The following is a 14,412-nucleotide window of genomic DNA, read 5'->3' on the forward strand; positions in this document are numbered from 1 at the left end:
ACACACACACACACACACACACAGAAAGAAGTGATGAAACAGAGTGCAAAAACTGGGTTACAGAAATAAAAATCACATTCATTTTATCCATAGAGGAATTGATTTTTAACAATAATATTTTAAACTTTAAAAGGCAGACCTACTGTGAGTTACAATATTGTTGAATGTAGGATACATGCTTTTGTTGAAGCTACCAGTCTGCATTATATCAACTTATTTTTAAACAAGCATGTTTAACAGCAGAATTCCTGGTGAAAAACTACATTACCCATGATTCTGCAAGAAATCTCCACCAATCAGAGAATCGAAACACCAAATTACACCAAAAGAACACTTTATTTTGAAATAATTGTTAAATGTTTTTTCTATATACACAATTGACATCTTTAAATCAATATTTTTATATTCATCTGTTGTTTTAATTAAAATCATTAAGCAGACAGTCTTGTCTTTTTGTCCAATTTTCAAATATTTTGGCATCAAATCAATGTTTGTAAAGTTGTAATTCTCCTTGCAGCTGGTTGGCTTATAATGCTTTAACAGAGAACTATGGGGAAATATGAATTGGAAAAATACTTCAGAACCTAGGTTGCTAAAAAGTAGGTGGGAACTGTTGCCCTCCATTACACGCCCCTTTGGAATACTTGATTCTGATCAAACAAAGCATTCAGCAGTAAAATATGTGGAATAATAACCCGCTGCCCATGACAACAATGTATAACCAACCGCTTGTTCAGGAAACCCTGATAAGTAACTTTGAATAATAATTTCAACTTAAATTCATATTTTGGGTCCATATATTATTTACTCATGAAGTAGTTGTGTAATAAACAGGATTATGTAAAATCATGATGAAAAGATAATGTTCTAACTTGTTTTACATCATGTCACGTGAGAATTACAAAGCTATCAGCCAAAAGTCTTTAAGTGGATTAATCCTGCTAAAATCAACAAAGCTTGCTATAATTCAATTTTGATCACAGTTGCAAGGACTGTTGTGGTAAGTGAACAGTACCTAGGCTTAATTATAGTAACACGGCATGACAATGTAGTCCAGCCAGTCTTATCAGGAAGCACTGCAAAAACATTTAAAAAACAGGCAAGAGTTTAAGAGAACAGTAACTGTCTGTTTGGTTATTGGGACAAGTTCCTCTTACTGATGTAATTTACCGAAAAACAACCAGCACAGGAATTCTCATGCCTTATGGACTGCATAGTTTGCATATCACTCTGTAAGACAGACTTAATTACACTAGGCAGGATATTTGCTTACCCTAAAAAGACATACACGAGAAGTGAACTGACTTTTTGCTGTAATTCATTTTATTCTGGACTACCCTTACTGATAATAATAACTTGTATGGGAAATTTGACTTCATTGCTGCCATGACTCTAGCTGATATGCTGATACAAAATGGACCTAGTTCCTTTTATAATATGGAAAATTGAAGTATACAACGCAATTATCTCAAACAAATTTTTGTTTATGCTGTGAAGTGGTTATTTCAGAGCTCTGCCAAACCAATTTGTACGCTTTGGGCTAGCATGATGATAATACAGCGGTATAGCAGGAAAAGCAGCGCGAATTTCACAAAATTTGAAATACAGTGTCATTCATAATTACACACCACAAATGTCGATCATGCTAACTAAAATGGTAACAAACGAAATGAACAATCTGATTACATCGAGTCAATTTACAGAACATCACTGGTTCATTTCTTGTCATATTAGCATTGGTTTATCAAAATAAATGTGCGCTATCGATCATGTTGCTTACCTTGCTGTGCAATCCTATAAAAGTACGCCTTGTATTACAGTCAACCGATAAATCGGTGAGGATCTACCGGTGTAGTTAAAAATTCCGCACCATATAATGACTTTAGTTTCAGTCATACAGGAAATAGTGTGATGTTGTTTTGGAAAGGGAATTCTGGGATATGTAGTAGAATCCGGAACTGCGTCCGGCCTATTCACTGTTCGACTGTAATTCATTCAAAATATACAGTTATACACCATCCAGTAAATAGCCCTAAAAGTCAAAATTGTTTTAATTTCGTCGAATTAGAAAGAAAATAAAACTAAGTGGAATCTACAAACAAATGATGCTAGAGCTTCTCTCAGAACAAACTTAAGTTTTCAGAGTCATTTTTGACATTTAAACAACCAGAGTGAAGGTCATTTTAGTTGATGTGTGAAGTCAGTTTAGTTTTTGAGTCACTGTATTCTTGTATCAAACATTACTTGATAACATTATGTTAACTCATGTCCTTTTATAATGTTAATTATCAAGTTACAGTGGATATAGAAAATAACCCCCCAACCACCACCACCACCTTCAAGGTGTTTTGGCAAAGCTCAGTTGTGACTGCATGTGGCCTTTCTTGCGGAGTGGCTTTTTTCCTTGCAACCCTCCCATACAAGCCACATTTGTGGAGAATTCTGTGATATTGTTGTCACATGCACACAATGACCACTCTTTGTCATAAATTCCTGCAGCTGCTTCAGAGTTGCTGTAGGCTTCTTGATTGTGGTAGCTTCTCTGATTTCCTCCTGGCTCTTTCATCCGGTTTGGAGTGACGTCCTGATCCAGGGAGGGTCTGTGTTGTACTAAATACCTTCCACTTCTTCTTCACTGTGCTCACTGGCATTGATATTTTGACAGTGCCTTGCCACCCATAGTTGATTGTTTGCTTCAGTTGCACTACCACACACTGAAATGCTCCAGGAAAGCTCTTTTCATGCTGAGCTAATCAAAATGACCACATCTGATCACAGTTGAAAGTCAAAAGGCTTTGTGTGCCACCGAGAAAGTGATTAGCTACACCTGATTGAGTTTACAACTCATTTTTAGGAGGGGGTGATCCTTTTTTTCTGACATGTTGGTGTTATGTCTTTCACTTGGATGTTATAAGTTGCACTAAGTAAATACAGCTGGATAAAACAAAAACTGTGTCCATCTTCATTTCAGGCTGCAAAGCAACGAAATTTTATTATTTAAAAGGTGGATGATTCTTTTCTATACCCACTGTATATAGCCAGGTCTTTATTTTAAATAAAACAATGCTTTAATTAAAAGATGTACTCAACTACAGCTATTTTGCTGAAATCTTTCTCTATGCACAACATCCTTGATTTATTGTCTTAAAAATGTATATATTGTCACATTAATTTGCTCAACAGCGGTGGTCGTGAGGTAAACAATTTTATTGAAATCAAATTCAAATTCTAGAAGTTTCTTTAACACTTGAAATTAACTGTAAGCATCCACACTGTAAATCATCTTAAAGGCTCAATAAAATAATAAGACGAACAGAACATTAACCGTCAAACAAAAAATTAAGTGCTACATTAGTCCACCCTGGATCAGCACAACTTGTAATTTGCCCAAAATGTGGCATATTAAAAATGATGCTTCAATAATATGTGAGGCACATTTCCCACTGTAAATCAACAAGAACTATTATATTTAACAGTACCTGCACTCATTTCATGTGCTCTTTGTCAGTGTAATATCATTTATTTAGAAGCTGTTTATTTAAGCCTACTGTATTATGGTTAATGTATATTGTGCATGTAATGCAGAGCAACGTATTCAGCAGTCAGACGTCATCTTCGCAGTCAGAGCTGATTGGCAGGTGCTGGGTGGGTCGAACACCCCAGGGTCACTGATGCCCAGCTGAAGGTCAAAGAAGCGAGTGGACGTGGTCACGCTACTGTTTTTGGTGTATGTCTCCTGCACGGGATAGCAGTCCTTCAAAGTGTACACACCAACCCAAGCTTCATCTGTGAAAGACAGAAAAAATGTGCAAAGTTCTGACCATGCAAATCAGGACCACATTACAGGTCCTGTATAAACATACTTATAATAAGCATACTTTTGCGAGCTGGTTTCCGATCAGACCATTCTTGGACCTCGATCATGTCTCCAGGTCCTCCAATGAAATACTGGTCCTCATAAGTGGAGTTCAGGGGAATATCATAAGGGTCCCAGGCCTCCGTCAGAGCGATCTTTGCACACTGCTTAGTAATTTCTTCAATTTGGAAAAGCACTCCACTCTTGAACAAGTAGATGTACTCAAAGAACCTCAAAGACAATTGCACAATGCAAATACTTTTAATGCAAGCAATTTTTGCATGCTTTTTTAATACAATTCAGTCAGTTATAGTGATTCAGTTGTGTGTGGCCATTCTAATGTTGACAATAATAAATCATTTGCATCTACACAATGGTGAACAATAGCTCAAGATGTCAAGCAGATTTAGCACTGGCCTATAAACATAAAATAAAATTTACTTACACTACTACTTCTACTACTACTGATAATAATAATAATAATTTCCTACTCAGTCTTTCTAGTTTTCCTATACAAATATCTAAACATGAAATCAGGATACATTTACCTGAGAAGTAAAATGACTTGACTTGTTTTCAGAATCAAAACTGAAAGACTTTAAGCTTAAAAACAAGACAAAATATCTGTGGAGTAAGAAAAAAAATGTTTTCTCTTTGAATTAAGTTTATTTTTAAATATAGTTGGTGTAATAATGATTATGATGACAATTTTGTTTGAATTGCTCTGTTAAAGCATTATAAGCCAACCAGCTGCGAGGAGAAATACAACTTTACAAACTTTGATTTGATGCCAAAATATTTGAAAATTGGACAAAATACAAGACTGTCTGCTTAATGATTTTAATTAAAACAACAGATGAATATAAAAATATTGATTTAAAGATGTCAATTGTGTATATAGAAAAAACATTTAACAATTATTTCAAAATAAAGTTTTCTTTTGGTGTAATTTGGTGTTTCGATTCTCTGATTGGTAGAGATTTCTTGCAGAATCATGGGTAATGTAGTTTTTCACCAGGAATTCTGCTGTTAAACATGCTTATTTAAAAATAAGTTGATATAATGCAGACTGGTAGCTTCAACAAAATTGAAAAAAAAAAAAAGGATAATTTTGATATATTTTTTTAGGAAACAAAGACTTTATAAATTCTAGTTTTGATTCTCAACTAAATTTAAATAAAAACATTTTTTAGATATGTAGAAAACAACATAAAAATAGCACAGAGTTAAAAAAAATTTGTATTAAAATCTATTTCATAACATTTGATGAATTCTTACTTTTTACATGGTGTGTGTCCAGTCTTCTGCTCCAGGACCCTAATTCGCTGATTCTGTGCATCATAGGAGACCGCCGCCCGTGTGTTTCGTCCCGTCCCGTGATCATATTCAACGGTCCGACCCTCCCACTGTAACGGCGCGACACAGGGCTGCGGCGCTGCCGCTCCGGACGGAGGAAAGCCCAGACAAGGCACCGTCGCGGACAACGAGAATGCTAGAGCAAAAACGACAAAGCCTGACATGTCTGTTGGTGCAAAGCTATAATCACATGAGATTTAATTTTTCACACAGCTATTCAAAGGCCTGTGAGTGGAGTAGAGGATTTTCCAGAAAGCGTCTGCGCTGGTGCCTAATCCAAATGCCAAAATGCACCAGCAGCATCCATGTCACAAACACGTCAGAAACACCGATTGGTCAGATATATCCAACCCTATGACAAATCCATATAAATATTTTCCATTATCTGAAAAAATATTAAGATCACGTTTTATTACTAAAATGTATTCCTAATAACATTATATAATTGTTTAATAATTATAATATTTAAAAACGTATTATTTGCATTAAATTTGTTTCTGTCGTAACGAACCATAAGATTTCACCATAATAACAATGAGCATTTTGAATTATCAATATAATAATAATAAATGTATTATTAATGTATATTATTAATGTATATAATATTCGCCTGTTTAATGTATTATTTACATTTTTGTTGTAAGGAACCATACAATTTCACCACAATAATGGCACACAATTTGAACGATCAGTATCGTAAGTTTATATGGAGGTAACAACAATAAATGTTATTAGTGTTTTCTCTTTTTGTTCTTCATTTAGAAATTATGAACAATAAGTACATCTGTGCATTGAAAGAATGTGCTGCATATAGATCATATGACAAACAGACATCTTTATATTTTCAGTATGTGCTGTTATTATAAACTACGCCATTTGCATCAGTTTGTTTACGAGCAGATCTTGCTGAGACATCCGGACCACCAGATGGCAGCATCTATTGCTGCCAATACTTTTGATTTAGTCTGCCTGTCTTTAATGTACGCTTAGTGTTGTTGGTTTTTTAATATGGCGAGTCCCGTCCAGCGTGTGTACTAAAATCAGGTTGAATACGTTTAAAGAGACTGACAAAATGTCTGAACTGACACAGACTCAGTTTGAATCCAGTGATGATGAACTCCCAGAGGAGGTCGCCTTTGATGCGTCCAAAAGTGCCGCTCTGAAGAGCGTTAAAGATGCACTGGATGCAGCCAAAAGGTCTGTGAGTGAGTCCACTGGCTTCAGACACAGAGCACATGCGGTGTAAACATTTTTGTTTTTCACGTTGTTTTCAGAGAAAAGAACCTGTTGAAGGAGAAGCGAAGAAAGAGACAACAGCTGTTTCAAGAACAAAAGGTACAGGGTGGTGAATACTCTCCTCAGGATGTCTACTATATTATTATTATCAACAAAAGTGTATGCACTTTAACGTAATTCACAATAAATTGTATATTTAGCATTAGGCAAAATATCGTGAAATGTTATATCTCTTGTTTTTCAGAAGAGAAAACTTCTTCCTCAAGAGCTCTTGGAGGAATTTGATACAGAACCCCAAAAGTAAGTTCCCCAGCTGAATAGAAACAATTCGATTCCTTAAATCATTTTGGAAACATAGATTGTTATTCCTTCATTTTAGACAGACAGATCCATCAGACAATAAAGGTATTAACAAGAAGGTATCACCAAAGCCATCACACAACAATAAAGGTAAAAAAAATCTCTAACAGTGTAATTTTCTCTAACTTTAGACATTTTTTCTCTGTTGGTCAAAGTATTGAATGACAAACAACTATTTTATAGATAAGGAACAGGAGACAGGGACCACGCCTAAGAAAACCTCAAAAAGGTAATAATAATAATAGTATGTTTACATTCATCATACTGAAAGGGTTCCAAGTGTAGATATGGAAAATATGTCTGATTTCAGTTTACCAGTCAGCTACAGAGTAATGAGGATAAAGGATGAATCCGCTGCCAAATCACTGCAACAAAGGGCCATGGACTTCGTTCAGTCCCGTCTTTATGGATCAGGAACCAAAAGAACAACCAGTAAGTTCATGCGTTGACCTTTCTTTTTACAAGATTTTGTAGACCAACTGAAAATGCAAAATATTTGTGTGTATATTTATCTATAGATGCAGAGCTTCTGTCCCTCAAAAAGAAAAGGGGTGCGAGCCAAGGTGCAGCTGTGGAGTTTGCGAATAAAAAATTGGGTGAGTAGTGAGATTTTCATGTTCAGCAAGTATATTATGGCCTCAACATGTTTTGTAAAGCAACAGGCTGAGCTGTTTTTATTCATTTATAGGTGCTTACAAAAAAGCGAGGATTACAAGGTCCAACAAACGGTTTATACGCCAACAGAAACTGATTCCTTTCTGAGACATAAAACAGGAGAAAGAACTGCTTAATTATGAGTTAAACGCATGAAAACTGTCACATCTGGAGACGGCTTCCATCATCAGCTGTTTTTGACCTTGTGGATCATATTTTTCAAAAGGACACCTTTATTTCAAACCTTTTTCTTTGAGCCTCATATAGTTTAAAAATATTAAACCATATCAAATAAGATTGTCATTTAAAAAGAAATGACTTGCCTTACAGCTTGTGTACAAATTAAAACTTAAACATTTTTACTAGAGGCAGAAGCTGAATGTAAATTTAAGTGTCAGTTACTTTGCTTGCACATAAGATTGACTTTATTAAACTAAATGACTCTGATGACCAAATTAACAAGTCATGGTTATAGAATTTTACAAGGAAGCTAAAAGGAAAGTTCGCCCAAAAATAAAAATTCTGTCATTTACTCAAGTTGTTCCCAACCCATAAGGTTTTGGTTAATCTTCAAAACACAAATTAAGACATTTTTAATTAAACCTGAGGTTTCTATCCCTCCATTAAAAGTCTAGGTGACCACAACTTAAAAGATCCATAAAGATTAAGGCATTATAAAACGATTTAATATGAATCAAGCAGTTTAATACAAGTCTTGTAAAGAGATATACTTGCTTTATATGATGAACAGATTTAATTCACAAATATACAAACATACAAGCTTTCATGTTTACCATATGACATTTGCTCTATGTATGTGTGTTTATCATCATCTAGATGTAAATAAAAGTCTAAATTAAATCTGGTTATCTTTTAAAATGTCATCTTCACAAAACTGTCATTAAACTGTTTGATTCATATGGATTGTTTTACATTTTGCTTACCTGGACTTTCAATGGAGAGATAGAAACCTCTCAGGTTTCAATAAAAATATCTTCATATAATGTGTTTGAAGATTAACCAAAGTCTTACAAGTTTGTAAATGAAGACACAATTTTCACTTTTGGGTGGACTATTCCTTTAAATATGTGAGAAGACACTTAGTTTGGCATCATTAATGCTCTTTGTGGTGTAATCGCATACTTAATACTGGAGCAACACCCGAGCGCTCGCTGAATTGTGTCAAAACAGACGGGTAGATCTCGTTCAACTGGGTATTTACGTTTTATTACTGAAAATGATAAGACAGTGTTGATGACAATACTGTACCATTCTCCTTGTTTTAAAAGTACTGATGATCTGAAGGATTGACTGGTAAACAAGAGGAGAAAAAACAATGGAGCAGGCTAGCCTCTCTGGGACTGGATATGATCTTAATTTCACCATGTTCCTGTTGCACATCCAAACTGCACAAAAACACAGTGCAGGCAACAATGATGAGAGAACGCCTGAATATGGACTTTTTAAATGAAGGTGTAAGAGATCGGGTGGATGAAAAGACCATAGACATCAATACAATTACAAATCAAAGTGTCCGAACATTGCATCAATCCTGCTGTGCAGTTGGCAGAGGGAGGGTGCGCTTGCACAAAAAAAGGGCATAACTCGACAGCTCACACTAACGCTCTATTCTAAATACCACCACTAAGGATGACTCTAGCAGTGTTAGGTTTTCTGGATTTAAATTTTTTTTAACTGTAAGATAACTAAATGTTCCACTCCTCGTGTTAATATAATTTCAATATTTTTTCTTTCTTTTTTTTTCTTTTTTAAATGGTAAAGTACACAAGCTGAGACCAAAAAATAGCAGGGTGTTGCCGCAGTGGGACCTTAGTTATTCAGCCTCGCTCACTCTGCCAGCTTTCAACCAAGAACAAATATATCTTATATGCAAGTTTACTGATAATAACATTGTCATAATAATTTTCCTCATGCCTTGTAAATTAGGAAACAAACAATCAGAGAGCCTGCTGCACCCCCCACCCAACACCTCCTCCCCTCCCCCAAAATAAAAAAGACAAAAGGAAAAAAAAGACCATAATGATTGGGGATTTTATCTGACTTTTAAGAACCCCTCTTCCTAAAGTGTCTTTAGGCCCAGTTTAGACCTGGGTGAAGAGGATCCAGTCTTGTCAGAGAGCCAGGATGGGTCTGGCCATGTGGAGGCTCAGTTCATCAGGCTGTGGTTTCAAAGCTGGCCCCAGTTTTTTTGGGGAGTCTGGGATGGTCCGGGATGATGTGGGCCTCTTTCACGTGGTAATTTAAAGGGACGATTTTCCAGTGGTTAGTGCAGGTAATCATCCACTGATGCGAAGGCGCAGGATCCGCTGCCTGTGCGAGCCATGAGGGACAGACACTGAGCTGCCTGGCCGACGGCGAGTGCCAAGGGAGGCTGCTTTGGCAGGTTATGTGTCTCTGCATGAGAGAGAAAAAAAAAAAGTATAGTTAAATGCATATGTTAAATTGTTCGATTTAAGATTAAGCTCTAATAAATAGTAATAGAAACCACCATTCAAACATTTTTTTTAATTCATTTCTTTTATTCAGCAAAGATGCATTAAATTGGCCATAGGGGACAGTTCTAACGTTCTATTCATTAAAGTAACCTGAAAAAAAACCACACACTTGTTTCCACCAAAATACTAAGCAGAACAACTGTTTTTTGAACATTAATAATAATAAGAAATATTTATTGAGCACCAAATCAGTATTAGAATGATTTCTGAAGGATCATGTGACACTGAAGACTGAAATAATAGCTGCTGTGTCATCAGAGGAATTCAAGGATTAATTCACTTCCAGAATAAACATTTCCTGATAATTTACTCACCCCTATGTCATCCAAGATGTTCACGTCTTTCTGTCTTCAGTCGCAAAGAAATTAAGGTTTTTGAGGAAAACATGCCAGGATTTTTCTCCATATAATGGACTTCAATGGTGGCCAACGGGCTGTAGGTCCAAATTGCAGTTTCAATTTCAGAGTGGGTCGCGGAGTGTACAGTCAAAGAAACAACATCAACAACAACAAAATTATTTTTATTTTGAAATATGTGCGTGAAAGCTGTTTTTTTATGCAGTTTAAAGGGGTCATATGATGCGATTTCAATTTTTCCTTTCTCTTTGAAGTGTTACAAGCTCTTGGTGCATAATGCCGGCCTCTGCTCACTCAAGGCCGCCGTGTGTGACGCTGTGTGTTTCGTTGTGAAAGCTAAACTACTTTGTTTGGCCTTCCAAAAGAGGACACGACTAGAAATCAGTGGTTAAGTTGTATTTACAATACAGTTCAACCCAACTATTCAGATGTGTCCAGCGCATTTTATGGAGGACTGTTTCCTGATCCTGGTAGAGTAGACTACAATGTCGGCTGCTTTGACTCACAGACTGTAAGTACGTTTTTTATATTTAAAGAATTTGCCACTGATGATTCAAACACGTGTTTTGAGCAGTGTAGAGTAGCGCTTGTTGTTTGTCATTTCTCTGATCACAAATGCAGACATGGTTTTATGTGGAAAATAATGTGTTTTTTGAACCTTAAACCGCATAAACACATTTCATTACACCAAATACACCAAATAATGTTCTTTTTAGAAACATCATATGACCCCTTTAAGTAAAGACTGCCTGAGAAAAACGAGCAGCCCCGATTCAGTATCTGTGGTCAGATGAGATTTTGTCAGGCTTAATGTCAGTCTCATTATTCGATCGTTACTTTTGTAACTTATGAAATAAAAAAGTCTCTCACCTCAGAAAAATTAACTATCCTGTCCTGTCAGACGTTATACTGTGCTTGTAGCACACACTCTACAATTGCTCGCGCAAATGTGGCAGCGCACGCTGTACATCATTTCACTAAAGCGCAAAAGAAACTACAAGTATGCAATGTGTGAAATAAAAGTACAGTACCAATAAATCACATAACTGGTACTTTGTGTGTTAGCTGGGAAGGATTTGCATGAAGGTATGATATTTTTTTTAAACAAATTATATATATATATAGTGAAATGATCAGTCATTAAAATGTATATACTTTTTAACCACAAATGCTCGTCGTGCACTAGCTCGACTTCACGCATTACGTAGTCATGTGGGAAAGATCACGCATAACGTAGGCTGAAGCACCGACCCAGCGTTTACAAAGCGAACGTGCAAAGTACGTACAAAAAAAAGGTAAAACAACGATGTCGGACGATTTTGAAGTTAGAGGAGAAAATGAGATGGAGTTTTTCGCCCTACCCTACCTTTCTGAAAAATGAAAGTGAAAGTGAAAGTGATGTGACATGTGGCCAAGTATGGTGACCCATACTAGGAATTAGTGCTCTGCATTTATCCCATCCTAAGTGCACACACACAGCAGTGAACACACACCCACTGTGAACACACACCCGGAGCAGTGGGCAGCCATTTATGCTGCGGCGCCCGGGGAGCAGTTGGGGGTTCGGTGCCTTGCTCAAGGGCACCTCAGTCGTGGTATTGAAGGTGGGAGAGAGCGCTGTACATTCACTCCCCCCACCTACAATCCCTGCCGGTACGAGACTCGAACCCGCAACCTTTGGGTTACGAGTCCGACTCTCTAACCATTAGGCCACAACTTCCCCAGACAGCAGGCCCGAGCAAGGACTTGAACCCTGGACCCTCAGATTTGAAGTCTGATGCTCTACCAACTGAGCTATCCAGGCCCTTTGAGCTATCCAGGCCCTTACTTGAACTGGAGTACACAGATGAAGAGCTAACTGCACGTGATTTTCCAACGTGATTACGTAATGCGTGAAGTCAAGCTAGTGCAAGACGTGCATTTGTGGGTAAAAAATATAACATTTTTTATTTTTTTTAGAAAATGACCGATCGTTTCGCTAGATAAGACCCTTATTCCTCAGCTGGGATCGTGTAGAGCCCTCTGAAGCTGTATTGAAACTGCAATTTGGACCTTCAACCCGTTGGCCATTATTGAAGTTCATTATATGGAGAAAAATCCTGGCATGTTTTCCTCAAAAACCGTAATTTCTTTGCGACTGAAGACAGAAAGACATGAACATCTTGGATGACATGGGGTGTGTAAATTATCAGGACATTTTTATTCTGGAAGTGAACTAATTCTTTGCATTTTGAAATTGTGTTCAAATACAAAACAGTTACTTTAAATTGTAATAATATTTCACAATATTACTGTTTTGACTGTATTTTAAATGGTAGTGTATACGCCATATAAATATAATCTAATACACAAATTAATATCATAGTGTGGCAAAGTGTCAACAGTTCTGAAGCTGCACTCATCAAAAGCCACTTTTCCACCATCGCGCTGAACGGTTCTCTTTGCATAATTGTTCCATTCCGCGCCGATCCGAGCCTGCTGGTACAGTTATGGTTTCGTTTTCCACTGCGGAGCTGATAACGGATCTCTTTGGAATGAAATTCAAATGTGTCAGTCGTTGCCGTGGTAACACAAGTGTTTACATATGATATGAGGTGTAAATAACCACCGCGTTATGGAGGATGATCAGAAATGTCTTTAAATTTTATTACTAATTTGTGTTTACATTGCTCAAAATAGCACACTTAGCAAGCTACGGAGAAACTAGCAGCCAGGCAACAGACAAGTGACAGATCTTGAGTGGCGACGTCACGCACACGCACTCTACCAGCACAGCTCAGCACGGTTGTTTAACCGTGCCGAGAACGGTTTGTAATCGTGCCGTGCCGTACCAGGCTCACGTGGAAATACAACTGGAACCATACCTGACAGTTCTTAGAACCATTCGGCCCGATAGTGGAAAAGCGGCTAAAGTGTGCAGCACAATTTTAATTAGAGCAACAAAAAACATAAGTGATCAACAGAAAAATGTATATGTTATCCTGTTGTTCCTGACAATAAGCATCTAATTGCTTAGTTTCAGAAAAAGAAGGCCTTTTTGGCTCAAAAACACTGAATGCAGTTTTGAGCATATTATCAATATTGTATGGAGCCTGACCAAGAGAGATGAGTTCTAATATATGAAAACTAATGCTGCACCTACCTAATATTGCACTGTTGAGTGTTGAGCAGACAGGCTCTCTCTGGATGGAGTCTAGCTGGTAGCCCACAGGGCTGTTCCAGGGATCTGAATATGCCAGCAGACTGAACGCATCCTGCCGGAATGTAGACAGTAAGAGGTTTTAGTATAAAACACATATATATATATATATATATACCCACCTCCATGTTTACTGGTCATTACCACTATAACCAAAATACATTGTGTATGCATATATTTTTCTAAATCATATATGTGATTACAGGTACAAACACCACCTATATCCAACTTTTAGAATGAGTGTATATTGAAGGCAGTACCTTGAGCATCTTCTTATTGGCTGAGTTTTTGCCCCGCTCACGGCGCAAGTGTTCACTCATGCTCTGTAGCTCTCGGCCGAACTGAATCATCCTCTCAATGGCTGCCTGGCTCCCTCCGCACAACTGCCTCTTAGACTGAGCACTATCCACTTCTGTGTACAGCACATTTAATTCATTTAAAATGGTGCACGCGATTCATTTGCATAACATAATTGACTAAAGTCACACACACAACACCCTTTGACCCACAACAAATTTCATTGCAGATACACAGGAATTTAACAGAAGACTGAGCCCAATTAATGTTCTCACCCATATCTGCATCACATTCCTCCAAGTCTATCCCATGAGTAGAGCTGCCATTCAGAAATCCATTTGAAGAGGATTCAGACACTCCATTTGAGAAGTGATCAACCTCCATCTCCACCTCAGTACTGCGAGGAAGAGTTAACATTTACACAACAGGCTTATTTTGTGCTGTACAGTTACTATGTTCTTATATGGTTTGCCCTTCGGAATTAAAGTTGTGATGAAACAGAATTCGTGACAGAGCTTATCTTTTGTATTATGAGGTACATCCGAGTGTAAGAGATTATTGGGGGGGGGGGGGGGGAGGGGA

At 37.2% G+C, this 14,412-nt stretch overlaps 4 protein-coding genes and 1 non-coding gene across 6 annotated transcripts in view; 1 reads left to right on the forward strand and 4 right to left on the reverse strand.

Annotated features, from left to right (window-relative positions):
* stard3nl (STARD3 N-terminal like) overlaps window positions 1-1,990 on the reverse strand; it is an 8,830-nt gene extending 6,840 nt beyond the window's left edge. Inside the window, exon 1 of one of the 2 annotated variants that reach the window (XM_016454480.1) lies at window positions 1,781-1,990. The gene's annotated coding sequence lies outside the window, so the exon portion shown is untranslated. Of the gene's footprint in view, window positions 1-1,015; window positions 1,079-1,780 lie in introns of those variants that run through there. The other variant, XM_016454481.1, reaches the window with a different exon arrangement.
* Window positions 1,991-3,194: 1,204 nt separating this feature from the next.
* On the reverse strand, window positions 3,195-5,525 carry LOC107664036 (mammalian ependymin-related protein 1-like). The gene is made up of 3 exons (XM_016454479.1): window positions 5,135-5,525; window positions 3,879-4,087; window positions 3,195-3,786 (listed from the first exon to the last, which is right to left on the reverse strand). The coding sequence occupies exons 1-3, from the start codon at window positions 5,374-5,376 to the stop codon at window positions 3,596-3,598; spliced, it is 642 nt and encodes a 213-aa protein (XP_016309965.1). The 5' UTR covers window positions 5,377-5,525; the 3' UTR covers window positions 3,195-3,595.
* A 669-nt stretch (window positions 5,526-6,194) lies between these two features.
* LOC107664040 (nucleolar protein 7-like) lies at window positions 6,195-7,579 on the forward strand. Its single transcript, XM_016454485.1, has 8 exons — window positions 6,195-6,409; window positions 6,487-6,547; window positions 6,693-6,748; window positions 6,828-6,898; window positions 6,992-7,037; window positions 7,119-7,240; window positions 7,327-7,404; window positions 7,497-7,579. The coding sequence occupies exons 1-8, from the start codon at window positions 6,285-6,287 to the stop codon at window positions 7,568-7,570; spliced, it is 633 nt and encodes a 210-aa protein (XP_016309971.1). The 5' UTR covers window positions 6,195-6,284; the 3' UTR covers window positions 7,571-7,579.
* A 1,577-nt stretch (window positions 7,580-9,156) lies between these two features.
* LOC107664064 (ran-binding protein 9) overlaps window positions 9,157-14,412 on the reverse strand; it is a 16,513-nt gene continuing 11,257 nt past the window's right edge. Inside the window, exons 11-14 of the mRNA XM_016454508.1 lie at window positions 14,106-14,227; window positions 13,794-13,945; window positions 13,477-13,588; window positions 9,157-9,877 (exon numbers count right to left, since the gene is read on the reverse strand). Coding sequence (XP_016309994.1) covers window positions 9,747-9,877; window positions 13,477-13,588; window positions 13,794-13,945; window positions 14,106-14,227 — 517 coding nt within the window. The 3' untranslated portion in view covers window positions 9,157-9,746. The remainder of the gene's footprint in view (window positions 9,878-13,476; window positions 13,589-13,793; window positions 13,946-14,105; window positions 14,228-14,412) is intronic.
* On the reverse strand, window positions 12,066-12,138 carry trnastop-uca (transfer RNA opal suppressor (anticodon UCA)). The gene has a single exon. It is a non-coding gene; the product is annotated as a tRNA-Sec (tRNA).

Source organism: Sinocyclocheilus anshuiensis, unplaced genomic scaffold (assembly GCF_001515605.1).
Source record: "Sinocyclocheilus anshuiensis isolate Anshui unplaced genomic scaffold, SAMN03320099.WGS_v1.1 scaffold23, whole genome shotgun sequence".
NCBI lineage: Eukaryota > Metazoa > Chordata > Actinopteri > Cypriniformes > Cyprinidae > Sinocyclocheilus > Sinocyclocheilus anshuiensis.